The 27,654-nt window shown below is 49.0% G+C and overlaps 1 protein-coding gene and 1 long non-coding RNA gene across 7 annotated transcripts in view; one reads left to right on the top strand and one right to left on the bottom strand.

Moving 5' to 3' along the window:
* LOC119867172 overlaps positions 1–13,663 on the bottom strand; it is a 28,703-nt gene extending 15,040 nt beyond the window's left edge. The window contains exons 1-5 of one of the 3 annotated variants that reach the window (XR_005382922.1): positions 12,963–13,658; positions 12,235–12,541; positions 11,811–11,964; positions 9,793–9,956; positions 8,484–8,587 (exon numbers count right to left, since the gene is read on the bottom strand). This is a non-coding gene — a long non-coding RNA (uncharacterized LOC119867172). Of the gene's footprint in view, positions 1–8,483; positions 9,957–11,810; positions 11,965–12,234; positions 12,542–12,962 lie in introns of all 3 variants that reach the window. The other 2 variants (XR_005382920.1, XR_005382921.1) reach the window with 2 other exon arrangements.
* On the top strand, positions 142–20,594 carry PRDM8 (PR/SET domain 8). Of its 4 annotated transcripts, XM_038582322.1 has the most exons (7): positions 4,842–6,041; positions 12,423–12,666; positions 13,149–13,256; positions 13,715–13,850; positions 16,127–16,347; positions 17,532–17,763; positions 18,197–20,594. In XM_038582322.1, the coding sequence occupies exons 5-7, from the start codon at positions 16,129–16,131 to the stop codon at positions 19,828–19,830; spliced, it is 2,085 nt and encodes a 694-aa protein (XP_038438250.1). In that variant the 5' UTR covers positions 4,842–6,041; positions 12,423–12,666; positions 13,149–13,256; positions 13,715–13,850; positions 16,127–16,128; the 3' UTR covers positions 19,831–20,594. The 4 variants fall into 4 exon arrangements, with proteins under 4 accessions (XP_038438249.1, XP_038438250.1, XP_038438248.1 ...); XM_038582321.1 differs by lacking the exons at positions 4,842–6,041; positions 13,149–13,256 and adding an exon at positions 142–423; XM_038582320.1 differs by lacking the exon at positions 13,149–13,256.
* Positions 20,595–27,654: the final 7,060 nt, after the last annotated feature.

Raw genomic sequence — 27,654 nt, 5'->3', positions numbered from 1 at the left:
GAGGCGCTGGGAGGCGCTGGGAGGCGCTGGGAGGCGGGCTCTGCCCAGAGGCTGTGCGGGCCGGAAGGGCGCCCCCTCCTGCCACAGAGCGGTAATGCGCCCGGCCGGGCCCCGCTTCCCGCGCTCCCCTCCCCCGCCCTCCTCCCCTCTCCTCTCCTATTTGCTTCTTTTTTCTCGCCGGCCTCCCTACTCGCCGTGTCCCTCCTAACCTTCTGGAACTTTCCACACCTTCCCCGCCCCCTCCCTGGCTCGGGAACGGGTTGTCCGCCCACTGGGGCGTGGTGGGAGGGGGCGCGCCTCCCACGCCTCAGCTCGGCTCCGCTCCACAGACGGACGCTTCTCCGAGTGCCCGCGTAGACGGCCTGAGACCCGCGGGCTGTGGCCTTTCCCGTACAGGCCGGGCGGGCGCCCCCTGACGTGCCGGTGAGTGACGCGTTCGGGGCAGCGCTTGCCCCCGCAAGCCGTCGGGAGTTAACGCCTCTTGGAGGACGCCTGTGTGAAATTCGGACGCTTGGTCCTGGGCTCCTTTCATCCACCCAAAAGCCAGGCCACTCGAGGGCATCGTCCCCTCACACACATCCCCAGACGCCAGAAGCCTCGCTCCCGGGAGGTTCCCACTTTCTCCTCCAAAGCAGTTTTGCGGGGGGAGGGGGAGGGGGCGGGGGGGGCGCGTCTGAGGTTCTGTCTAATCCCCCGCGTCCCGGCGCGTGCCCGCAGACCCTCTGCACGCCCCTGCCCTGCCCTGCCCTGCCCTGCCCTGCGGGCCTCGGGCATCAGACCCCCCAGAGCGCGCCCCGTAAGCTCCGCGCACAAATCCCCTCGGAAACATTAATCACAACCAGCAGTGAATGCAAAATGTGTGCCCGTGCCGGGTCTGCTGTTTAATCCCGACTGTAATTCTGGAAAGCGGCATCGGAAAGGGGTTTTATTAATCCCCTCCACGAACAAATACAATCTCTGACCTACTAGACTTGTCTTCCTGAAATTTCACGAAGAGTCGGTCTCACTAGAGGAATGCCCAAAGGTCAGAAAGCTGTGAGAAACTTGAGGGGCATCGATGCAGTGATGTGGTGCGCTTGAGCCAAAAGGCGCACGGGCCGGGGAGTGGAATCCCTGGTCGGGGGTCCTGAAATTCTCCAGGGGGCGGCAGCAGGACGAGGAGGTGGGTGAGGGCCGGTGAGGGCGAGTCAGCTGAGTGGCAGGCACCTGAGGAGGCTGGGAGAGGGAACCCAGTTCTCCTCCTTCCACAGGCTTGCACCCCAAGTGACCTAATCTGGCGGCTGCCTCCTCACGAAGGCGCTAGGGCTGGCAGGACGGGCTAGCAGAGGTCAGGGTTTGACACTCCCCCCTCCCCAGGCCTGTTCCTCACACTTGAGATTTCACCATCATATTCAATTAATCATATTTCCCTTCTCCCATTTTGTTCAAACCTATCTTCCAGTCCTTCATAATCATAATTTGCACCATTGCCTTTTATCTGTGATTAATTAGGAAATCGAAAAAGATGGTGAAGGGTCGGGCCAATAAATTAGCCTCAGGGATGGAGATGCAGACAGACGGATGGGGTTGTATGGGTGAGTACTGCCAACGGAGCCTGGTGGGGGCTGCCTCCAGCTGGGCAGGAAAGGGTTGAGAAAAGGCGCTGGGTGTCGGCTGAGTGGAGCGTCTGCTCTGAAATAACCCCAGTGGGTGCAAGCAAAGACTTCTCACCGTACTAAGTGGAGAGTCCCCTGTGATTTTTAGCTTTTCTGTTTGAGTGCAGGAAAAAAAAAAAAAAAAAAAAACAAGAGAGAGAGCAAGAGAGAGGAAAGGATTTGGGTGGGGTGAGAGTAGGACTCCTATTTCTGTCAAAGAGGCCTCCCTCCTGGCAGATGAACAGACTTAAAGCTGGGTGTTTTTAGGCTGGGGTCTATTTCTTCCCGAGATTGATACGTTAGATTTACTTTCTAGATTTACTTTCGGATCCTTTCCTTCCCTCTCCACTTGCCTACTCGTCTGAGGGAGAGTGAGAGGAAGGGAAGAAGATAGGGAGGGGGAGAGAGAAAGAAAAAGATTTGGAGATTCTATTATTATGATCATATCATAACTCCCTGGCCAAAGAGAAATGCTTGTACCACGGAGTCCCTCCCTGCTCTGGCAGAGGCGCAGGACGGTTTAGTATTCTTTTCTCCCTCCATGAAATCGATCACGCTTCCCAGACAGCTGAAGTAGGGCACTTTGCCACTCTTCACAGCTTCGCCCCAGCCTCTTTAGCTTTCAATTGAAAACCAATTAAAGGTTTCTATAAATCTGTTAGCTCCCCTTTTATCTGGGGACCCCTGATGCATGCGATACTGCCCTTTAGATGCCTCTTCCGTGTTTTGTTTTACAATTGTTGTATCAATATAATGCGGCCTTTCTTCTCCTGTCTCTATAGATACAGATACACAAGGAAAACCAAAGCTATTCAGTCTCCTCATTTGTCCAGCAGCCTCACAGTGGTGCCCTTTCTCTGCTGCTGCTTTCCCTGCTTCGGGAGCAGCAGTTATGGTAGAAGCAGATGGCTACTGATTGGGGGAGCTTTGTGGCTCTAATACTGAATACTTTATGGAAAAGGACTTTATCATGCTTCGCTGGGCAGAGGAACAAGGGGGTGAGATTTATGGCCAGGAAAAATAAATCTTTTCCAAGTTGTGGCTCCTTCTCACCAGTTGTCTCTTTTGCTGGTGGTGAGGGGGGGGGGGGTGGCGGGGAGGTGGAACTACTGAAGAATTGGTTTTATTTTATTCTCTTTTCTACTAATAGCACTTTTTTAGTCAGAGTCTGAGGGGAGAGCAGACTAAGAGCTAGAAGTTTATGGCATAACTTGGGTGACCATTGCTGCATGAGCATTCTCTGCTCCGTTAGTGTGTGTGTGTGGGGGGGGGGAGTAAAATAGAAGGGTATAGTCTTGAACGTTGTCTGGGGCCAGTTTTCCCGGATGTCCTGTTAGTTCCTGGGTAAAACATCATCCTCCATTATCCTATTATCTATAGAGAACAAAAAGGAATGTAAGTGCTCCCATCCGAAAAATCAGAGAAGGTCACTGGTATTGAAGAAGTGGGGCCCTGATGAGGCATATGGTGATGTAGGTATGCTCCTCTACTCTGAAAGAGTCTGAGCTGCAAGGATGATTAGGGGATGTCTGTGAATGTCAGTTTTTGGACTCCTAATAGAATTTTCAAGCTTATAAGATTATACAGACTCCCAACACTGCACTGAAGGTTTAATTCACCCCAAGATAATTGACCCTTACATCTTTTTTCTTCCCTTCACCAGAGTTTTACTTCTCAAGAGTCAGATATGCCCTATATCTGTTGCAGGAATGCATCCCTCCTGCATATGCAGAAGTCTGCACCCCCTTGCCCCTTCTATTCCCAAACCCTGTCCCCTAGAGCAGTGCCACCCCCTCTTCCATCTCCCCCTTTACAGCTTCCCCTCCTAGGGGCCATAACTAAAGACACAGAAATGCTCCCAACATGCCTACTGGCAGCCAGGCACAGAGACATGGAAGCCAGTTCCAATCCTGGTTCTCCCATTCCACTTCAGACAGACTCCCTGTCTCCTTAATATTTGGAATGACATTTTCTAGTCAAGAAACTTTTGTTCAGAATCTTTCATGCTGTATGCTCCTTTTTCCTGCCTTTCCTATTCTTTTTCCTTTACCTTGTCCCTAGAAACTGAAGCGGAAAGGCTAGAAGGAAAGGCATGCAGCATCCAGAAGTGTCCTCTAACTTTCTGCCACAAGCTAGTTCTTCCCAATTCTGCAGGCACTATCACCCCCACGTAGCCACACACACCTTTGTGCGTTGTTTCTCTTTCAAGAGGAGAAAAAGTGGAGCAGGAAAACCTAGACTTAGAGCTGACATTTACCTAGGTTTCAAAGTGGCAGACATTGAGATACCTTAAATAATTAACTGTTTGGGCTCCTATAGTGTGTTAGACTGAAAGCTCTTCCAGGCTTACTGCATATAATTATGACCCTTTGAGTCGAACATTATTCCCTAGTTCACTGATCCCTTACTTCACAGGAAACGGAAGCACAGAGAGGCCAGCTAACCCAAGCAAGTAGTCAGGCTGGCATCTGAACCCAGGGTGGTTCTCACAATACCCATAGCCACGGGGTCACTGAGATAAATGTTTCCTCTGCCATCTTACAAACGAGGAAACTGGAGTTCAGAGAGGTCGGGTGATTTGCTCAAAGACACACAGCTAGCCGACTGCACATCTGGGCGTTCGAACATTACGTTCATCACATTACATCTGGGCGTTCGAACATTACGTTCATCACATTACATCTGGGCGTTCGCACATTACGTTCATTACATTACATCTGGGCGTTCGAACATTACGTTCGAATTAGGATCCCTAATTCGGGGCTCTCAACCACCGCCTCTCGAATCCTTCACAAGGAAGAGCAATAAGGACCGCCTCCCCCGCCCCCCAACTGACGTCTGCTACAGAGCACCCGTCTGGGCGGGAGATTCGCCAAGCTGAAGGCCCTAGGCGTGGGCAAACGTAACAGCCTGCTCGGGGCTGCGGAAACCGCGTGGGGGCGCGGAAGGAAGCTCCGCCCGTCAGCCCCGGCCTCCCGCGGGGCGCCGTCGGCCGTGCGGCCCACAATGCTCCGCGCGCAGCCCGCGTGCGGGCGTCGGGGGCGGGGCCGAGGGTAGGCGGCGTGGGAACGTGCGCAGCTCGAAGCCTGGGCGCCGCTTCCCGCCTCGCTCCCGGGACGGGGACTGCGTGTGGAGGCGAAGGCCTGCTGCCGCCTCAGCCCCCGGCCCGCCCGCTGCGAGGCAGAGGAGGGGCGGGGCGCTCGGAGGTCCTGAGCCCCGTCAGGGCGGGCGGCCTGGTTCCGCAGGTTTCCCTGGCCACCGCCTTCACCTCCGTGCCCAGCGTGCGCGGTGGCGCTGCCCTGACTTCCGGGCGTTTTGACGTGGCGCCGCTGTCAATTCCAACGGAAGGACTCTGGAAGATGAGGAATAGAAGTCTAGTCGGCCTCCCGGCACGAAACCGCTGCCTCTCCTGAAATGAGGGGAGGAAGGAGTAGGACTGCCGCCTGTGCTTGGAACATTCCACTCCCTTTGGCAGTAGAAGGGGTCCCTGAACATCTAAACACGTTCTTCCTGCTTCCTTCGTCGTCCAGTACCTTCTGGTTTCCCTAGAAACTTTGAGAAATCCTTTAGCCTTCACTGAGTGGCTTCGAAAGCGAGGGCACTCGCTACAATTCCCAGATTTTCTAAAAAGGAGAAGCGAAGGCAGTGCCAACGACAACAGCGACCCGATCCGTATTTACTAGGTGCCAGGCACTGTGCTCTGCACAGGCTAGATACCACCTCACGCCGCACGACGACTTTATGAAGAGAATTTCCTTTACCACTCCTGCTCCTCGGTTCTGGGATGAAGGCCTGAAGCACAGGCCGGTTAAACTACCTGCCCGGGCGTCAGTCAGGGGCCAGGATTCAAACCCAGGGAGTTTAGTTCCCCGGGGTTGAATCGGGGTGTGAACCTGACTTGTAGGGTCAGTTCTCCAGACATCTGAGTCAGAAGAAGGTTCCCTCACAAAGGCATTAAGACCTCTCTGGGATGCACAAGGCTGAAATAAAACTAACCCCAGCTCTTGGAAGCAATCCCTTACCATCTGCTCAGGAACTGGCTTTCCTAAACGCGTTCACCCTCGTTTTCAGTCCTCACTGCGACCCGGAAGGCAGCTCTTTCCAGCCTTAGTTTGCTGAGGAGAAAAAACAAGCCTGGGAGAGGTGACTGGCAGTCCAGCACGTAAAAGATGAGAACATAGGCCCACACCTCTGGGAAGGGGGCGGTGTGGACCTACTGCAAGAGGACCTGTGAAGGGGCTGGGGAGGAGGAGCGTGGTCGTGGTCGTGGTCGTGCTGATGGTGGTGGTGGTGGTAAAAAATCAATCAAGCAATCAGTCAAAGCATCGCTGCTCCCTGAAGCCCAGCCCTCAGGACGCCTTTCGGTCCAGAAAGTGCCGCTCAGCACTCAGCAGGAGACAGAAGTTGGTAATAATTCTGGGAGGGGGCAGGAGGCTGCAGAACGCGGAAAACGTGGCACTTCCTCTCTGCTTAGTCCGAGGAGTATGGGGAGCACACCTCGTGGCCTCTTCTCGCCGCCCCCCCCCCCCCCAGGTTTAAGGTTTGCTTTGGCTGCTTCTAAGAGAGGCACCCTCTCTGAAGTTGGCTAGTCTTGTTCTGCCCAGGTCCTGTCTAGTGTTGGGTCTCTACACTTTGGTGACTCATCCCAAACGTAGTGGGAGCTGTATCTGCCCCTGGTGATACTGTGATACCCAGAGGAAACCTCCTTAGTCTCTCCCAGGGAGACCTCATTAGCCCACATACCCACATTGAAGCCCATCACTGTTATTTGGCCTTGTCTGCACTCTTTGTCACTGAACTCTTTACTGAAACATCAACACCAGGGACTCCAGACATTAGAAATTGTCTGCCTGTAGCATATATAAGAATGGAACCAGCCATACTCTCAGTACATTGACTTTTCCCAAGATATTTTCACATATTCAGATGATTCCCACTTATCTAGAAACATTAACTTCCTAGGGCCTCAGGTAAACTGAGTCTAAAATGTAGATAACAGCTGAGGCATCTGATCACACATACAAGGTAGTAGATACTCAAATCATGTGGGAAATATATTCTTTAGAATGCTATTCAGTTTTGCTCCTCTAGGAACAATTACTCTTCTATAGGACTTCACACAAACTATTTTCTCAAAACCATCCTACATGAAAACATGCAACAAGGAGCACTGACTACTCTATAAACATGGAGCCAAGAAAAATGACAGTCTTGAAAGTTTTTTTTAAAGTGCTACCTGAACATTATTCACTCCCAACCTGCTTAAACACGCACACGCACATGCACATGCACACACACACACACACACACACACACACACACATTAAAAGACCATACCTGGTTAGGTTTAAAAATTGTTCAGACCTAAACTGAATTCTAGGTCTTCAGGAAATCTCAACATCCGGGTCTTTATATTCAATATGTTTATTTTTCTTGGAATTTTGTGAATAATTTATTTATATTTCTGGATATTATTTATTTTTTAAAATTTGAATTTTCCTCAGAACTTTAGAAGAGATTATAAATTATATCTTGGTTACCTTTATATTAAATTACCAGAAGACTATTGAATCAATCTGGGAACTGGCTTTCCAGTCAGCAAGTTCAAGAGAACAAATGTAACTTTCAATCCTCTTGCCTGTTATTCTGACTTTTTTTTACGGTGAAAAAATTTATATTTAGATTTATAGCCGGCTGGACTCAGTTGATCCCAATTTTGTTGGCAACATCCAAAGCATCATAGTCAGGAGCCAGTCGAACATATGCTTTCTTCTCTCCATCAGGCCTGATCAAGGTGTTGACCTTCACAGCCTGTTTGATCAGGGTGCTTATTGCCCTTGACATCCACAATGAACACAAGTGTGTTGTTGTCACAAGTGTGTATTTTCTTCATGGCTGACTCAGTAGTTAGGGGAACTTGATGATGGCATAGTGATCCAGCTTGTTTCTGGGGGGGGGTGGCGGGGGGGGGATTGGGATCTCTTTCAAGGATATTTGGGCTGCCTTCTGGAGACGCAGAGTCTTGGATCATTGGAATGTAGGTGACGTGTGGATCTTCTTTTTTTTGTGACTGTGCACGCCTTTCAGCACCGCTTTCTTAGCTTTCTTACCTTTGCTTTGGCTCCAGCTTTGGGAGGGGCAGGGGTTTCCTTCTTCACCTTCTGCACCATCTTCGTGAAAGGGCATTTCTGACATTTTATAATGTATATACAGTAGTATTGTTTATAGTAGTCATGCAGTTACTATTGTTTGTAACAAGTTGATCTTTGAATTCTCTGAGAGACCGCTTTTTCAGTTAGAATTGAAGAAAGACTTACATGGGTAGCTTATAAGTGCTTATGAAAATCCACTAAAAGTTATAGGCTTTCCATATGATGCTTGGGGAGACATTCCCTCATGAATGCTAGATTAATATGCCTGGATTAAATCATGAAACACTTGCAGTTCACTTGAATTGAAATCATGAAAGATGGTTTGCAATCAAAAAGTCCAATATGTGATATGATCAGGGGAGTAGGTTAGGTATGAGAGCATAGTTTGTGAAGAAATCAAACTATATTTTCAAGGCTCTAACAAAGCAATATGAATCACTGGTGCTGTGGTTGGTTACTGATTGATATCTATTTCCTCAAATCCTTTTCATTTTTTTTTTTCTTTTCTGCCTCTCTTTTCCTCAGAGAAAATCAGATATCTGTCTCTCTCTTCAGCCTTCAGGAAAGTATGCCATGGACAAATTCCAAGCTAGAAAGTCCTGGGCATGTGTGCACTGTCCCTAGACTCCCTCCCCAGGAGAGGAATGCTCTATGCTGCTCATCCCCCAGCAGCCCAATTTAAAAGCAAAGTCCATACCTCAGAATGAACTAGCTGGGATCAGATGCTAGGTAGTCTTCCTATTATGAGTCCAGTGTATGTCAATCAGCACCTGTCTTTTTAACACAGGAATTATACACAGCCTAAAATGGAGAGAAAAAGAGGTAGAACTCAAGTACTGTTTGGATAATGTCCCTTCTCCTGGCTGTGTAAAGAAATTTGATGTAGAACCTCTCAACTTGGTGACATTCCTAAGGCCTAGAGACAGTCTTCTTAAAATCTAATGCTCTCTCTTATTTGAAACTGGGGATAGCCCTTGGTCCCTAGTTGCCCTGAAAGCCTGACTCAGAGGGTGAGGAAGCTCTGAGTGGCTGACTGTGGCCCTTACATTTCCTTCTGTCCACCCTACTCCTCTGGCTGAGACTTATTCAGGAGCTGTGGTGTCTGAGTCTGGGAAGAACATTCTAACCTACAGATCTGACAAAACCAGGATATTCCCTGCCAGCTCTCTAGATATTTTATAGAGAGTAGCATAAAAGCTGGGAGAATCTAAGGGGTCAGGATGCTGGATATTGGATCTGTGGTTCACAGGTCACACTTACACAGGTGACAATGAGACATTGATCAGATTTGTGGTAGTTGTCTTCAATATCACCTCAGTTTGCTAGGCCTGCCGGAAGTCATACTCAAAAGCCATTAAGTCAGTTAACTACAGCTCCCATCCAGGAGAGGAAATGAACTACACAGTCTTCAAAGATGATCCAGCTCACAGCTGAACTCCCAAAAGAAGGGTGAGTGGAACTTGCGATTCCTCATTGAGAAAGTTATAAACTTGAGAAAGGTAGGTTATAATCATAATGGCAATCATTGTAGTACAGCAGCAGCATTAAAAACTGCTAGCATTTATTGAGAAACAGGAAAAGCTGAAGCAAGAACAATGTGAATCAGGAGTAATGGTCCCTGAACTTGGGACACTGGGGTCCCTTTTCCCAGACTCCAAAATTATCCATCCTTTGAGAGTCTGGCTATCCCAGGACCAACCCAAGGAAACATTCACTTATGTATCACTGGATGAACCAACTGTAATACTTAGGCAAGGAATAGACCCAAACTGAGATTGCCATGCTCCCCTCCCTGTAAACTTTTATCCAGCTCAGCAAGGCTGTCCCTTGTTGTCTCCAAATTATCCTTTAGAAAGTTTCTTATTCTCTAAGAAAGTTTCACTTCTCCAAGGTGCAATGCAACAACCCTCTGTGAAGTTCCATTCTTTACCTCCCCCAACCTTCAGGGCACCATCCAGAGACTCCCTATGTGACATTAATAAGCTTAGGAAAAAGCCTCCACACACTGTTTCATTGGCCATCCTCTTGTCTTCCAGTGCATTCTCTCTTTCACCATGAGTTGCTCTTTCTTTTTCTTCTTTCTTTCTTTCTTTCTATTTTTCAGTTGGACAGCTGAGGCTTTGCTGGTGTAGAGCTTTTGAAGTAGGATGAGAGGGGGATGAACCATGACCTGGAAAGGAAGAGAGAAAGAAAAACAATGTATTTTCATTCTTAAAGGGTAATGATTCTTCTAAATAAGTTATTCTTCAAGATTTCACCAGCATCCTATCACAGAAATTGAGGTATTTAGGCCCCACTTCCCTACCCTGGGAGGAGAAAGGGCATTCCCATTCTAATACTCACTAAGAATCAGATTTCTTTTCTTACCCTTTCTCCACCCTCTCACTTAGTTCATAAAAGGCACCACCTTGGGAATCATTCATCAATCTCTCTCCAGCCTTCTCTTCCCAAACAATACCGCAGTTGTCTACATGTGGATTTTTTTTTTTTTTTACCATAACTGCGCGAAGCCTTGCTAAAGTGGAGCAAGGTGAACATACCTCCACTCTTCATTGTTATCTCCCTAATCATTTAATTGGAAATAAAATCCCAGGGAAAAGAGCTCCAAATATAAACCCATTGTTCCATGTGAACCAGATAAAACTATTGACTGAGATGCATCTTTATAGTACTGTTTGAAACTGAATAAAAATGCCTCAATTCTTCATTTAGTATCAGTGAATTCCAGTAAGGAATAATGCAGAGTGATTTCAAAGTAGTTTATGCACCATTTTAGCCCATAAATTTCTAGAGAAATAAAAGTAATTTGTATATTTTCTTTACATCCTATTAATAATAGTCATTAAGATCATTTATATTACCAGGGAAATGTGCATCACCTAAAATACTGGAAAACCCTCAAAGTAGGAATGTCAAGCTTAATCTTACCCATATTTGTTTTTTGTTATAGCAGTCATTCAATACATTAGACAAAGAGTTGGTTTGGATTCATAGAATGTTAGAAATTCTTTTATTTAGTGTTTTTACCTGAAATCAGTAGGGGAAATCTTAATCAGGGGGCAGAAAAGAGAAACAGTAAATATCTGATGGCCAGACTCTCAATATGTCTCTCCCCTCACTGATGTATAGGATCTTACCTATTTTCTTGCTTGGGATTTGGAAGGGTCAAACTCCTCCACCCCCAATTTAGGTATCAGAAGCATTTTTAATTTTATACAATCTGGAGTCTACATTTCAGAACCTCAAAGGAGACAATGTAAGTGTCCTGTGTATTTAAGAAAAGAAAGGCCAGGGTAAAGAAAAATGTGTCCCATTTAAAGTTTAAGGTTATCTAAATGCCCACACTCTGGAGTGGATGCTTTTATATTTACAATATGTAGAAGTATTTTTTTTAAGTGGCTTAAATAGATGACTTTTCTTGGGAAAGGCAAACTTTCTATTCTCTAAATCACAATCTCTAATTCCATTAAATTGTTGAACAGAGCAATCCGCTCTGTTCAACAGTTTAATGGAACTAAGGTTATAGGCACTGCACACACACTGTTGCTCTATCGGGCTGTAGTTTCTAGGGGACCTCAACGCTCTTATGGCTAATTCTTTATCTTCATCCTGCTGTTGTTTACACCTGTGCCTCTTCTGCCCCTTCTTTTTCCTTTCCTTCTCTGAATTCACTTAAGTGACCACTATTCTTCATCCCTGCGGGTTATTTTTCAGATGTTTGAGGCAATTCTTTTGACGTTTCTAATTCTCCCACCCTTTCTTGAAACAAGTGATGGGGGTGGGAATACTTTCTTGTGAGAGAGAGAGCGCACGGATTTATGAATGAAGCATCCAATCATCAAACAATTAGTGGCTAAAACACTCCAAGATTCTTATATACAGACATGTGAGAGTCCTCAGCATTGACCTTTGGTTGGAATCGCCCTTTGGCAAATAAAAGTGTTCATATGTGCATAAAGAGAAATGATAGGTTAAGATGAAAGACAATTGCAGTTTAAGAAGCTTTGAAAAGTTAGTAGCTAACCTGGAAATGGAGAGGAAATTGCCCTCTTCTTCCCTAATAAATGGGGATTTTGCAACCCTTCTTTTGCGGAATCCCGGTTTACACCGAGGCAGCAGGTCCGTCTGATCAGAAAAACTTGAAACTTAGTGGGGACGTGGGAGCTAACCAAGACTGGCTGAAAATAAAGGGAGAGAAACAGAGGAAGAGAGAGAGAGAAATCAAGAAGAGAACTCACGTAGCGGGAAATTATTCCCACATTTTTATTTCTGCTCAGCAAAATCCTTCCTTGGCCTCCTTGGACTGCGGGCGCGGCGAGGAAGAGCGCCCCTCGCTGCCCCACTGGGTTCCGGAGGGCGGGGCGTCTCACAGTTGCGAGGGGATCAAAGCAACACTGTGCACAACTTTTCCTTCTAAGCCGCTCCTTGCCAACCCCCAAACCACTCACCTTATTTCAACACTGGATAAAAACGAGACTGTCTCCTCCTTAAGTCATGGTTCTGCTCGGTCCACTTCAACGGGCTACACAATCCGATTTATCCTGAAGCTAAGATTGTCCTCTTCAAAGAAGTGGTGGTGTGGGTGGGGCTAAGAGAGTGGAGCCTTCTACACACTTAAAGGTCTTTCTTTCCTTAGGAGTTGAAAGGCGAAAAAGAACCCAGAGATTCCCCAGCGAAAATGTGTTGCGGCCCCTGTTGAAGGAGTCAACTTCCAGGCTGTTAAAAGTCTTCAAGTCATTAGCATCAGCTGCTGCACTAGAGGGGCAAGCCAGCGCCTCTAAGTGGCTTAGCGCACAAACGAGGCTCCCGAGACTCCCGCGCAACCCCTTCCGCTCTCCCACCACCGCCTGGATGTAAATTGCTCTCTGGAGCCCATCTTGGTAATAATTTTTACTTTGCCCCCCTCTGAGGTCTTAGAATACGGGCTGCCCCCAACATGGGACCTCCTCGGGGACTACGAGCAACGCACCTGGCAGAGAGCGGAAAGGCAGCAACATCTCGAGTCTAGTAACCTGGGTTCTTGCCACCCACCTCCTCTCACCCTTCCCTCGCCCAGGTACTCGAGTTCTGGGACCAGATGACCCCAGTAAATCCCCTGCCGAGGTCAGGCGGCATCCTTGCTCCATCCTCCTCACCCCATCTCTGGGTCCCAGGGAAGACTGAGCCAAGTTCTCACCAAAGCGCATCCTTTCTGAATCTCGCTCGGAAGGGCTGGGTAGGGTGAACGCTCTAAGAGAGAGAGCTGGCGCCGGCTTATCACCCTCAGGCTACTGGCTGCGCAAATCAGCGGTGGCTCACAGGCCAGGGAATCCCTCTAGGCTAATCTGCAACCCCCCACCCCCCACCCCTTTACTGAACTCAGACTCGAGAACTGCGCACCGGCTCCGAGGGCGCGCTGGATGGCCAGCTCTCTGCCAGAGGTTCTCCAAGTGCCAAGAGACACGGAGAAAGGCCCGCTCCAGTTCTTTTGGTACTTCCCTTTCCGACCCCGAAACGGATTTCCCCCTCCTCGCAGTCCCAGAGGGCGGAAGCTTTAGGAGGAGACGGGCCGGGCCGCGCTCAGGGAGGCTTTGCCACTTGGGGAAGGTGCTCAGGACCTGCGGGGCGCGGGCAGGCCAGAGAGACCGCTGCGAGGCAGGCGGCGCCGGAGGGAGCGCCCAGCCCAGCAAAGAGTTAAAGGGAGGGGACGTGGGCTGTCACGCGTCATTGGGCAGATTATGTGCAGCAAACAAAAAGTGTGTGTCTGCGTGCCAGTCAGTCACTGCATCGGGTCCATCTGTACAACTCTCTCCGCGCGCTCTCGCTGTCTCGCTCTCTCTTACTCTCTCCTCATCTCTCCAACCCCATCTCTCCATCTCTCTCTCTCTCTCTCTCTCTCTCTCTCTCTCTCTCTCCTTCTCCCTCTCCCTCTCCCTCTCCTCTCTTTAGGCACAGCCTACGAGACCGCTACACCAACACCTCTTGACATGGAAATGCACTGATACAATAGGCAAAAGAAACGCTCGCTCGCATCTCTCGGTTCCAGTGGCCTTATTTGGGCGACTCGTTCCTGACCTTATTCCCGGTAAGTCTGTGCTTTGCCGTGGGAGGGGGATGGGGAGGAAGGCAGGCTTGGTAGGGAGAGTGGACGATTTTGTCGTCCGTCTCGTCATCAACCAGGAGAGAGGGGAGCATAATTGTTGAGGGGATCTCTCGCTACTGGCAATAGGATCATACAAAGGGAGGAGCGGGTGGGGATCACTTTGCGAGAGGAGCAAGCGACGGGGGAGCGCGCGGCCGCCAGACAATGCCTGCCTACGGGGAGGGCGAGCGGCCGGCGGCAGCGACGGGCAGTGGGCGAGCCCAGGGGCTCTGGGGAGGGTCCCTCGCGCGGCGGGGGCCGGGGCCTGCGGCAGGCTGCGGAGCTCCGAAGGGCTGGGCGGCGGGGGCGTCCGCGCCGGTGGGCGAGCTCGGGCTCTCGGCCCGGCCCGCGGTTACCGTGGCCAGCTCGAGGCTCGGGGCGGCCGCCGCGGCGACGCGAACCCCTCTCCGCGCGGCGCAGCGAGGATCTTTTCACCGTATTGTTAGGTAGAACCGCATGTTAATGATTGCGTCCCTGCTGTCGCCCGAAGTGACGGGGCGACCTCCCGGCACAATGAAACGCTTGTGTGAAAGAGACTTTTAAAGGGAAGAGAGAAATTGAGGCATAAAATGCTGAATTGAGGAAACTGAAAAGGAGAGAATAGGAATCCATTGAAAAGGAGATGAGAGGTTCTGAAGGGTTGTGTTATTTTTTCTTTTGACGTATTTAAATTTGCAATTAGAGATCAGAAAGGCTACTTTGTGTGGGGGTAAAAATACCCAGAGATAGAGGCTGTAATATAATAAAGTAAGTTTCTACTTTATGGATATTTTCTCTTATTTCTGTCTGGCAGAAAGAAACAGCTCAATACTTGACATTTGGAGGATGTAGCAGAGTGAATGGAAAAAGAGACTGACCAAAGTTTTATGCTCTGTTAGCTGGAAAAGAGGGGGGGAAAAAGCTCTACCTTGTAATCACATTTGCAAGATTAATTGGTTAATAGACATTAAGATAAAAATGGACATTACTAATATTATTCCATAATGAACAGCTTCTCAAGGAAAGAATTAGGTCTACTCTTTCCTGCTACTTAATTTATACAAAGCATACATAAATTACTGCCTATCGCACCATTACTAGGGAAAACCCAACTTGGGGGAGTCTTTTAATCAGTCAGAGTTAACAATGCAGTTTGTTCAAAGCCAGTTTAAAATTTAAATACCTGCTTTGTTTTTTATAAATAACAAGTTTGTAATGGTGTCCAGTGGTATAGGAAAAAAAAATGTCTGTGACAGCTTAATAGAGCCCTCCATCAAGGTATTAAACATTCTAAATTGCTGTGGATTAAATAGTCAGGGAGCCCACAGAGGTCTACCCAAGTGGGGCTGCCCTCTCTTGCCCACACAGAGTCATATGTGGGGGAGTGAGAACACACCAGTCACTACACATGCAGTATTTCAATCAGGGGACACTTCAGGCCTGCCCTGTACCTGCTCACTTCATGAGGCACATGCAACTCAATCCACCCCCTTGTATAACAAGGTAACTGGGATTCACCCTCATCCATAAATAAGCATGTCGAGAAAAAAATAATTACCTCTGCTTGCTGCTTTTAATTAAAGCCTCGGAGGGACAGTCTTGGATTATGGTAATGAACAGACGTAGGTCCGTAGGCTGCAGAGAAAGGTTAGCCGACACAGAATCAGTGGCCCTGACACTCTACTTGAAATCCATTCTCCATGCTCCGCTGTCTCTGCCTGCTTATTAAGGCTGCTCCCCTCTTTGGAAGAAAGAAAAAATCAACTCCTGGGCACCCAGTTCAATACAGAAGAAGAGAGGAGAGGAGCTTTCTCCCAAGGGTTGGAAGTTTCTTTCAGTCAGGAAAGTCTATAGGCTAGTAAGAAAAAAAAAAAAAATCCTATTGTTCTCCCCTACCCTTATTCCCCAAATTCTGGCCCATCCTCCCTTAAGGTAATGCAGAAAAGTGGTCTGTCTTTCCTAGCCCCATTTTCCTTCTCAAAAGCGGTCAGCTCTGAGCTCCCACGATTCCATTTATTTTTAAAAGGCGGCGGGGGGCGGCGGGGGGAGTATTCCTCAGTTGGCATTTTCAAAATATGCCAGATTTAATCTGCCACTGGCTTTATTTTTGCAAAAAGTAGGCAAATTCAAGAAAAATAATGTCTAATAGTTGAAATGTTCTGCTTGGATTCATAGAGGCAAAAGGAGTATAAACAAGTAGTAATATAAGTTGTTTCCTTGTCCTGTGTATCTGTCACCAGTGATGGAGGATTCAGGCATCCAGCGAGGCATCTGGGATGGAGATGCCAAGGCTGTCCAGCAATGCCTGACAGATATTTTTACCAGTGTTTACACCACCTGCGACATCCCTGAGAATGCTATATTCGGTCCCTGCATCCTGAGCCATACTTCCCTGTATGACAGCATAGCTTTCATAGCTCTCAAGTCCACGGACAAGAGAACAGTCCCCTATATCTTCCGGGTAAGTCTTGGCCAGTGCTGCATAGGGTATGAGGGTAATCCCATGTTGAAAACTGACCAAGGATCGTTCTATTGACAAGCTGAGAACTGTTCTGAATGTAGAAAGTGAAAAAATGAGAGACATCCTATATCACACATAAAAAATAGAAAAGGAAAATTAAATTCAAATTATTGTCAACTGATTTCTGGAATAAATGACAAAATTTGATTTTGAATGCCAGGTAGATCTAAATTGCTGCCTCAGTTCTGGGCTTTCCTGGTGATGAACACAACTTCCTTAACTCTTTGAGAGATTTCAACTAGGGTAGAAGCCATTTGCATGCTAAATACTTTCTGTAAGTACTTTTATTATAAGAATTGAGTGCATTTGTGTTCCAAAGGCTTTCCTTTCCCCTAAATGTTACTCTTTCTAGGAAGCTAGCTAGTGTCCAGAATTTGTATTTAATGAAAATGTTAATGATTTGACAATAAAATATCATTAAATTCATATGTTTGAGTTTCAAGATATAAGCCTTCCCGCTTTCTATTCTTTTTATTTTTTTTAAGTCTATTTATTCACGAGAGACACACAGAGAGAGGCAGAGACACCCACAGAGGGAGAAGCAGGTTTCATGCACGGAGCTGGATGAGGGACTGGATCCTGGGACTCCGGGATCACCCCTTGAGCCGAAGGCAGGTGCTCAGCCGCTGAGCCCACCCAGGCACCCTCTCTTCTTCTTCTTTTTTCACAAAGAAAAACTATTAATTGTTTAATGCAAAATTAGGAAGATGAATGGATGCCACAGAATAATTTCTAAGATCTAAGCTTGCTTTTTAACTTCCGAGGCAAACAAAATTCCTCACACTTTTGTAATGTGGGATAACTTAGAAGTGAATTCTCAAGAGGTTAATACGAATTAGATTGTAAGGAGAAATTTCCTTATTTGATATTCAACCAATAAATGAAACCCAAGCTTAATCTATATGATTGATACAGTGTTTCAAAGGACAGCTATCTCGTCTGCTGGTTACAAACACAAAGATGGATGCCACGTTAAGTCATGGTTAAGCTTGATCTCAGATAATTCTTTGGAGAAGAATATCAAAAAGGAAATGGTCCTGGTCCCCTGGCTTCATACCCTCACGAGAGTCTCCCTCCTCCCACGCCCCTACCCTCTTGTATCCTTTTTTTTCCCTAAACTGTAGGTAGACACCTCAGCGGCAAATGGTTCTTCAGAAGGTCTAATGTGGCTGCGACTCGTCCAATCAGCCAGAGATAAAGAGGAGCAGAACCTTGAAGCCTATATAAAAAACGGACAGCTGTTTTACCGCTCTCTCCGCAGGATTGCCAAAGACGAGGAGTTACTAGTTTGGTATGGGAAAGAACTGACTGAGTTACTCTTGCTCTGCCCCTCTAGATCCCACAGCAAAATGAATGGTAGGTTGGCTCGAGACCTGCGACCGGGCCCTTGACTAGCGGGGGAGACGTAGGGATGGGGGGGGGGGGGGCTCACTCTGGCGCACTGGCGCCTGTCCTCCCTTAGGGCATCTGCTGGGAACCTTCGGAGGTATAGTCTGGGATGAAGCCAGGACAGATAGATGAGAATAAATCGGGGGGGACACTTGGTGTGATTACTGCACTCCCCTCAAATGAGGGGGAAAGTTAGCTCAGGTCGGACAGGATACTCTTTTGTAGGCGCTCAGGTCCTGAAAGATGGAAGGTGGATTTTTACAGAGGGTGATGGCAAACTGGTATGGAGACGATGCTTAATAATCATGTGGTGTGCGTGTGTGTGCGCGCGCGCACGCGTGTGTGTGTGCGTGTGTGTGTGCGCGCGTGCGCGTGTGTTTGGTGTTTTCTCACTAAGCAGGGTCATCCCCTTACACATGCCTGGAATGCAGCCAACGTTTCCAGTTTGAGTTCCCCTATGTGGCGCATCTGCGCTTCCGCTGCCCCAAGAGACTTCACAGCGCTGATGCCAGCCCCCAGGAAGAGCAAGGCGGCGGCGTGGGCGCCAAGGATCACGGGGGCGGGGGCGGGGGCAAGGACCAGCAGCAGCAGCAGCAGCAGCAGCAGCAAGAGACCGCCTTGGGCCCCGGCCCCAAGTTCGGCAAAGCCGGCCCCATCCCCCACTACCCGGCCCCCTCCCCCGAGGGCAGTAACCCGCCTGCGGCCGGCGGCGGCGGCGCCAAGCCCTCCACGGACTTTCACAACCTGGCCCGGGAGCTCGAAAACTCGGGGGGAGGCAACAGCTGCTCCCCGGTCCGGAGCCTCGGCAGCGGCGGCGGCCACCAGGAGGCGGAGCTGAGTCCCGACGGCAACGCCAGCGGCGGCGGCAAGGGGAAGAGGAAGTTCGCGGAGGAGGCGGCGGAGGGCGGCGGCGGCGGCGGCGGCGGGGGCGGCGGCGGGGGCGGGGGGCTGGCGGGGGGCCGGGGTCGCTTCGCCGAGCGGCCGGTGCCCGCCTCCAAGGAGGACCTGGTGTGCACGCCGCAGCAGTTCCGCGCCTCGGGCAGCTACTTCAGCCTGGAAGAGAACGGCCGCCTCTTCGCGCCGCCCAGCCCCGAGACGGGCGAGGCGAAGCGCAGCGCCTTCGTGGAGGTGAAGAAGGCGGCCCGGGCGGCGGGTCTGCAGGAGGACGCGGCCGCCGACGGCGGGGGCGCGGCCGGCGACGACCAGGACGCGGGCGGCGGCGGCTCCTGCACGCCGGTGGCCGCTTCGCCGGGGGGCGCAGACGCGCTGCTGGCGCCGCGGCCCGGGGCCCCGCTGCCCGGCCGGCTGGAGGGCGGCAGCCCGGCGCGCGGGAGCGCCTTCACCTCGGTGCCGCAGCTGGGCGCGGCGGGCGCGGGCGTCACCGGCGCGGGCGGGGCGGGCGCGGGCGCGGGCGCGGGCGGCGCGGGGGCGTCGGGCGGCAGCGGCGCGGGCGGCGGCCAGGGCGCCCCGTCGGACGAGCGCAAGAGCGCCTTCTCGCAGCCGGCGCGCTCCTTCCCGCAGCTGCCCCCGCTGGTGCTGGGCCAGAAGCTGAGCGCGCTCGAGCCGTGCCACCCCGGCGACGGCGTGGGCCCCGCCAGACTCTACCCCGCCGCCGCCGACCCTCTGGCCGTGAAGCTCCAGGGGGCCGCGGACCTGAACGGCGGGTGCGGCGCGCTGCCCAAGCAGAACCCCTTCCTCTACGCCACCGCCTTCTGGCCCAAGAGCTCGGCGGCGGCGGCGGCGGCGGCGGCGGCCGCGGGGCCCCTGCAACTGCAGCTGCCCTCGGCGCTCACGCTGCTGCCGCCCTCCTTCACCTCGCTGTGTCTGCCCGCGCAGAACTGGTGCGCCAAGTGCAATGCCTCCTTCCGCATGACCTCCGACCTGGTGTACCACATGCGGTCGCACCACAAAAAGGAGTACGCCATGGAGCCCCTAGTGAAGCGGCGGCGGGAGGAGAAGCTCAAGTGCCCCATCTGCAACGAGTCCTTCAGGGAGCGCCACCACCTCTCCAGGCACATGACCTCGCACAATTGACCGGAAAGGACCCTGGTTTTCCACGCGCGTACACTCACAACCAAGCCACCTACGGGGAAAGCACGCGAGGACATCCACCACCTGCTTGGGACCTGAAACACTGCACCCGGAGACGGACAGGAACACACACGCGCCACCCCGACCTTGGCACTACACGTTTACCGGAGACCTGCATCACGCACACACACACACACACACACACACACACACACACACAAGACAGGATGGTGGATTTTTGATTGGGTGGGTTGTTCGAGGGGTTTTCTTTTGAATGCACGCATTTTCACTTTCCAAAAATAAAGGTACATTTTTTGAAATGTCATATATTGCAACATATTGATGCATTTGTCATACGTTTCTACTTAAATTATTAAGCACTTACGGTTTAGATGTAATAATTCTATGTAAGGGCAAAATTTATTTTAGATATAAAGTAAAGGAGGAGGGTGAGATGCTCTCTGCATTTCTTGATGACAGTTTGTGTTCTTACAAAAACAAATAAAAAGAAGAAAAAGGGGTCACCATTCAATTTAAGTTTCCAGGGGGAAGTGCATGTATCATGAAATGATTATGGACTTCAATGAAGAATGTCATCATTATGTAAATATGTATTTCCTTTTAATACAAAGTGTAATTTTGTGCCAGTGAAATGGAGTCTGAATAGTTATGTGTTTCTTTTATCCCTGGAAAGATTTATTAAACTTTATAGATTATCCAGGTATGTTGGATGCTTTGACAATAAATGACTATTTTCTTCAAAGCAATTATGTGGAAAGTGTTTTTAAGTATAGATACATATATATTGTAGCTAAGGGCTACACTTTGAGTAGATACCATCTATTTTCACTGAATCTCTGGAAAGAAGAGAGGGGTAATAAACCTTGTCCCACATACATTTATTTTCTCTAAGCCAATATGGAACCTAAAAGTGAGACGACAGAGTTTGATTATTGTTTATAAAATCTTTAGCGGGAAAGTATTGGGCTTCTTCATCATAGGGCAGATCATTTAGACAAAGATGCCTGCGGTGAAGCCAACCTGTCCGTGGGATGTCAGGATTCTTTTCAGCAGCAGGATAGTTAGCAGCTTCACAAGTAGCCAGAGACCATTCTCGGGCCTTGATCAGAAAAGCTAAATGAGAAGCTCACTTTAATTCTACGGTGATACCTACATGGAGGAGTATTCTATGCTCTGGAACACTTCAGCATTCTGTCGTTATCCATTAAGAGATCCAATGGGGAGTTTCTTTAGAAACCAAGGTGAAATGACCATGATAGTCTATGTAATGTTGGGCCCAGCCTTCCTTCTAAAGGCTTGAGCAGCCGCACGGGCTCTGGAAAAAAACCCTGTCCTAGAGCATTATGATACGATACAGAGGAACCTGATAATTTTCCTCCTCTTCCTGTTCCTCCTCTTATGGAAAGTCTTTCTGTACTCTTCATACACTGACAACAATTCTTAGTTAAGTAGTTCAGCAGCCATTAGGTGCAAAACCATGAACATGTGATCCTTTGGGTCTTACAGTAGCATGCACTTAGTCCATTCTCTTCAGAGTCATTCTATAATTGCTTTACTAATAGACACTACCCTGATTTATCTATCACAGGAGGTTATTCTTTCCCATTTTTTCCCCTCCACATCTTGCCAGTGCTCTACTGGAAGGAGGACACTTGTGAGAAAGTCTGAAATGGGGAAGTTGCACACTGTCTCAATGATGGCATTCAATGGTTTCCCTTCTAAAAGGATTGTAAAACCTTCATTATCTTAAGGCGACTACCAAACAAGTTATAATTAGGGCATGGAGCAAGTAAAGACCAAGGGTAGGGCAAAGAGATGTCTCCATGGTGTGACCCCCGCTTGGTGAAAAAGTAGGTTGACTTAATCATCTAAGGGCTTTCTCTGTTACATTTCTCTGAGGCCTACTCTCAGTTTTCCTAGTTCAATGATCTGAAACACTAATCCCCAGCAAAGTGGAATGAGAATGGTCCAAAATTTCAGTTTTAACTGATCTTCATGACTGACATCACTCTGTGTCATTACTGGCATCATTTGATTTAGCTGCATTTTGGTTTCCCAATCTATACAATAAGTGAGACAGATTCTGCTATCTTGAAACTCCCCAGCACTGGGGAATTGTTTTTTGCAATGGGCTACTCAGGCCCCAATTAAATCTAAAAGGAGATGTATAGAGAAAATACCGAGATTGGTCATGAAGTAAATTTGATGGCAAGAAGTAAGAAAGATATTTGGGGGCAAATGAAAGATGGACTTGAGAGAGCCTTAAATCACAATGCTTGAGAGGCCAACTAAATTGTCCATACCTGGGATACTAGTGAATCTCTGGAGCAAAAGTGTCTTTAAAACCAGTCAACCAACCAACAACACAGGTCACTTGGGCCTAACTTTCCAAAACAAACAAACAAACAAACAAAATCGCCAAAACTTAAATGTCCCTATGTTTCCGTTCCAATTGTCCAGAATCTCCTCTTCACTAGGTGGCTTCATTACCTGTTGGGGTTTCAGAGATGAACTTAGATCTAGAAAAAGGTAAGCAGATGCTCCTTTTTGTAAAGCTTGGAATCATATAATTTGAAGGATACTAGGCGATTTCGCTTGTGTTTTCTTTTGTGTGGTCATTAACTTAACCACACAATCAGGAAGAAAGACTAATCTTGGCTCAGCTACTGCCCAGACAATCCCCATAGGTAGGTGTGTTGTGGCAGACACTTTAGGGCTAGGCCCCTGTGCTGATTAATCAGCCCACAAGACCTTTTTGGTGGAAATTAGTAGGGGAAGGGTGCCCAGAGCTAGTTTTGCCTTCAGCCAAGGCAAACTGAAATGTTTTGTTGTAATGCTGCCTTTTCAAGCTTTCGGATGTATATTAACCCTCTCCATGTCTGAATGTTCTCAGATGAGACTCTCTAAGATTCCGTAACCCCACTCACCTACCCAGCTAACCGAGGTCGCTGGCTGAGGCCACGGCCATAGATGTCTGCACACACCTGCGGAGGTAGCAAGGTCACAGGGTTATGCAGATTTGCAGCTGTCTTGGTCTGGTGAAGTCTAGACTGGTGGCCTGAGCTCACAGCCCGGTAGCCGCCGGTGGTAAAGACTGGGGAAATGGAAAAGCAACGGGTTGCCGCTCTAGCATTTGCTGTGTCTCAGTCGGGCGGAATGCCTCGACTTACCGGGTGCCTAGCGCCTCCGCTCTCCAAGCGGGCTCTCCGAGCAGATCCCGAATCCCTCTCCTCTTTTGGCTTTTGTCAGTGCGGGGTAGGCTAAGGGCGGGGTGTGTGTGTGTGTGTGTGTGGGGGGGGGGGGGGGGGGAGGGATGCTGCATTTCCCAGGATCTGCTTTCAGGGTATAGTTTACCCTCGTAGGCTGCGCAACTGTAGGGCCCCAGAAGACACTCACACCCCCGCACCTGTTCGCGGGAGCTGTCGAGAGCAGGTCGACGCCTGACCTGCTCGGACAAAGTTCCCAAGGTTGCGTGCCCGCCCGTAGGCTCTGCTGCCCTGGGAGGCCCAAGGTCCCGCGATTTGCAGTCGCAGCCCCCTCGGACGGTTGCAGGCGCGCATCTGCGGCAGCCGTTCCGCGCCGCACTGGGCGGGGTGCGAGGACGGGAGACGGGTGCTTTGGGCCGAAGCTTCCAGCATCGACCTCCGAGCGGCGGTGCGCCTGCCTCCCGTCCTCCGTGAAGCCCCCCCGCCCCCCGCAGCTTCTCCCTTAGGCGCCCAGCGCCAGGAGCGCGACCGCGAGCGGGGAAACCCTGGACACCCAGGACCAGACAAACCCGAGCCCCCGCCTGGAGGTGCGCCCCCGCCTCTCCGGATTCCGGAAGGCCCGAGCCCCAGAGCGGCCGAGCCGGGCTAGGTGTGTGTGTGGGGGGGCGTCCGGGGCTCCCAGGGGCTCCCAGGGGCTCCCAGGGGCTCTGTCTCCACCCGCTCTCGGCGCGGAGCTCCGCCAGCGGGACGGTGCGCAGAGCCGGCGAGGGGTCCCCCGAGCAGACCGCGGGGACAGACTGAGCCGGGGGGGGGGGGGGGGCTTGCAGGTGTCCCGCGTGGGGGGGGGGGCGAGGCGGGGGGGGGCAGATTGAGATTTTCTTTCTTTTTCTCTCCTTGTCCAATCCCCCTGGAAATCATTGTTGGCTCACTCCGTGCTCTCTCCCGTTTCCCCTCCCTCAGTCCCTCCTCACCAACACGCCTCTTAAGCGCTTCTGAAGATCTGAGATGTTGCTGGGTTTAAGGAGGAAGCCTGCCCTCCGGGCCACCGACTCCCGGTGGTGGTGGCCGCAGCCGCGCGCAGGACTGCACCGTCGGAACCGAGCACTGAGGTCTTCCCCCACTTGGCCCAGGGATTTGGAAATGAGGCAGCGCCAGTTCCCTCCAGACTTACGCACAGTCGCCTCTAAGGTAGTTCCTCCTCGGAAAGGAAGCAGCTGGCCTGGTGTTTGAACTGATGTTGCTTTTGGTCTTGCTTGGAAATGTCGTCTTCGGAAGGTGCAAAAGCACCTCGACGGGGTGAAAGAAATTTAGCGCCAGAAGCAGAACTGGGAATGGAGTGAGACGCTGGGCCACCTCTTTTTCTCTTCCACGTGCATTTTGGTTGACAGGCAGGCAGGCAGGCCATGAGGCCTACAATGTTGAGGTGGAAAGGTATGGCTTTTTTTTTTTTTTTAAGATTTTATTTATTCATTCATGAGAGACACACATACAGAGGAGAGAGAGAGAGAAGAAAAAGAAAGAGAAAGAAAGAGAAAGAAAGAAGGAAGGAAGGAAGGAAGGAAGGAAGGAAGGAAGGAAGGAAGGAAGGAAGGAGAAAGAAAGAAAGAAGAAAGAAAGAAAGAAAGAAAGAAAGAAAGAAAGAAAGAAAGAAAGAAAGAAAGAAAGAAAGAAAGAAAGAAAGAAAAGACACAGGCCGAGGGAGAAGCAGGCTCCATGCAGGGAGCCCCACGTGGGACTTGATCCCGGGTCTCCAGGATCACGCCCCGGGCTGAAGGTGGCGCTAAACCGCTGAGCCACCCAGGTTGCCCTGAAAGGTATGTCTTAGACTAGTGGGCCCAAATGCCTCCTGGCTTTATAATCTGGCTGGGCAGGGAGAAAGGATGCTCTGCCTCTCTGCTTCACAGACCCCATTCCTAAGGTAGCTTTTGCTTTTCTTACTTTAAATTGGAACTTAGAACTTTTCAGAAACGCATCTCTTCTTCCGTAGTAATAGATGAAGAAAAAGTTCTATTTAAAAAATCCTTTTGGTGGAGACAGAACATGAGAGACTCCTAACTGGGAAACGAACTAGGGGTGGTGGAAGGGGAGGTGGGCGGGGGGGGGGGGGGGGGGGGGGGGGGGGGTGACTGGGTGACGGGCACTGAGGGGGGCACTTGACAGGATGAGCACTGGGTGTTATTCTATATGTTGGCAAATTGAACACCAATAAAAAAATAAATTTATAAATTAAAACAAAAAACAAAAAAAAAATAAAAAATAAAAAATCCTTTTCAGGCAGCCCCGGTGGCGTCACTTTTGGCCCAGGGCGTGATCCTGGAGACTGGGGATCGAGTCCCTCATCCGGCTCCCTGCATGGAGCCTGCTTCTCCCTCGGCCTGTGTCTCTGCCTCTCTCTCTCTCTCTCTCTCTGTGTATGTATTCTCATGAATAAATAAAATCTTTAAAAAATAAAATAAAATATCCTTTTCTTTCTTTCTTTCTTTCTTTCTTTCTTTCTTTCTTTCTTTCTTTCTTTCTTTCTTCTTTTTAATCTATAGAGTTAGAAGTCTGGTAAAGCATCCTACTTAAATAGCTAACCTGGTTATACTAATTATTATTTACTTATCCCTTTTCAAGTTATGTGTGTGTGTGTATTGAAATATATATGTATGCATGTTTGCACACATGGCATATATACAGATATATACAGTGTATATTATATACACAGATATATATTTACATATACAAGTGTACATATCCATTTTAGTACACACACACACACACACAGGCACACAACTGGCAGGCACTATTCTCAGTACTTTTTATTTGTTGATTTGGCTTAATTCTCACAACTTACCCAAGAAGAAGCCTACAGAGAGCCCCACTCCTTCTGTGTTTTAGGATTGTGTGGTTAGCACAGCTGTCATCTTGGAACAGAAAGATGGATATCATACGGGATAATGTAAAGAATAGTGGCTTCTAAGTCAGAAGGCCTGCTCCAAAATTTGTGGCCTTTTCAAGCATGGGTCTCAGCTTATTTTACTGGAACTTGTGAATAATACCACCTCTGGTCTTACTACACAGCTGTGTCTTGAAAAGCAAACCAAACCATTCACGTAGGAGGTTTTCACTTTTTTTTTTTTTTTTAAGATTTTATTTATTTATTCATGAGAGACACACAGAGAGAGAGGCAGAGACACAGGGAGAAGCAGGCTCCATGCAGGGAGCCTGATGTGGGACTCGATCCTGGGACTAGATCCTGGGACTAGATCCTGGGACTAGATCCCGGGACTCCAGGATCACGCCCTGGCCCAAAGGCAGGCACTAAACTGCTGAGCCACCCAGGGATCCCAGCTTTTCACTTCTATACATGATTGTCTTCCCTGCTGGTGAAAGAGATACGCTTTTAGCTTCAACTTACCTTTCTCAGGTGGTTGGGATGCTCTATTACCTCTATAAGATATCTTATGTGATCTTAACTTCCATTAGTGATTTTCACTTATTTATAAGCAGAGGTGGGAGTAATAGCTGGTTTGATTTTGATTTTTGATCTGCCAGGGACCCCTGACTCCAGCTCAAGATTTTTAGTGCTTTTAAATGGACCTCAAGCTACAATACATTAGTTTATTATACATTTCCTGACTTTTAAGGAGATTTGAAGAAGATATACAGTATCTTCTTCTTTTCCCCAAATTCTTGAGGGAAATTCTTCAGAGAAATATTAAGATTTTTTTGTAAACCAAAGAAAGGAATGAGATTTGAAAGAAAAATCATGGGACAAACTTAATTAACAGTTCTTTATCTCTTTACTTCTCTTCAGATGTTCAGCTAGCTACCAATTCCAATTCTTCTCATCGTTGTTTTTTTTTTGTTTTTGTTTTGTTTTTTAATCTTCTCTGAAGAAAAGCAGGAGTGTGAGTATGAGGGTTTTTCCAGGGGAGAAATCCAGAAAATAGTTCCACCCTTGAACAGGATCCCAGAGCACACCTGCTTTGGAGGTTGAAATCTGAAAAAATGTAACACGATTATAGTCCTTCATGAGGATTCATCTCTGCATGGGTGTGCCAGTGTGACACTATCGCTTACTGAACTCCAAGTAGTTTTTTTCTGTGTTTAGTTACTTTTCTTTGAAGTGTGAAACTTTTTTAGAAAAGCTTTTGATGGCTTCTTTTCTCACAGACAAACAAATGAATTAAGATCTGTTTCCCCCTCTGGCAAGATTTCACTGGGTCTTTGAGAAAGACAAACACAGCCAAACAGCGACACCCAGCCCAAAAATCAATGCAAATCATGCAGTTAAAAAACTAGTATCCAGGAGGATCCCGGGGTGGCTCAGCGGTTTAGTGCCTGCCTTCCGTCCAGGGCATGATCCTGGAGTCCTGGGATGGAGTAGTATCCATACACGTCTCTAGGCTCCGGAGTTCAGTGGAGGAGCCAAATGATAGAATGCTTTTGGAGAGAGTCCAGGTAAAACTACTTGCTTTAGCTGGGCTGCTAGAGGTAAACAGTAAATACCATGAAGCTCATTCTCATGGACATTTAATCTGCTCTCTGAATACCATCTCAGAACTTCCATCTTCATTTGCCTCTGCCTTTAGTTCCTAAGTCTCCCTTAGTCCTT

This window comes from Canis lupus, chromosome 32 (genome assembly GCF_011100685.1).
Source record: "Canis lupus familiaris isolate Mischka breed German Shepherd chromosome 32, alternate assembly UU_Cfam_GSD_1.0, whole genome shotgun sequence".
In the NCBI taxonomy this organism is placed as follows: domain Eukaryota; kingdom Metazoa; phylum Chordata; class Mammalia; order Carnivora; family Canidae; genus Canis; species Canis lupus.
This window is presented reverse-complemented; position numbering and strand designations above follow the sequence as displayed.

Excerpts from the sequence above, each read along its gene's own strand:
- PRDM8 (XM_038582321.1), top strand. The coding sequence starts at position 16,129 with ATGGAGGATTCAGGCATCCAGCGAGGCATCTGGGATGGAGATGCCAAG. Across the intron at positions 16,348-17,531 it reads CAGTCCCCTATATCTTCCGG|GTAGACACCTCAGCGGCAAA; the intron begins GTAAGTCTTGGC and ends CCTAAACTGTAG. Across the intron at positions 17,764-18,196 it reads ATCCCACAGCAAAATGAATG|GGTCATCCCCTTACACATGC; the intron begins GTAGGTTGGCTC and ends CTCACTAAGCAG.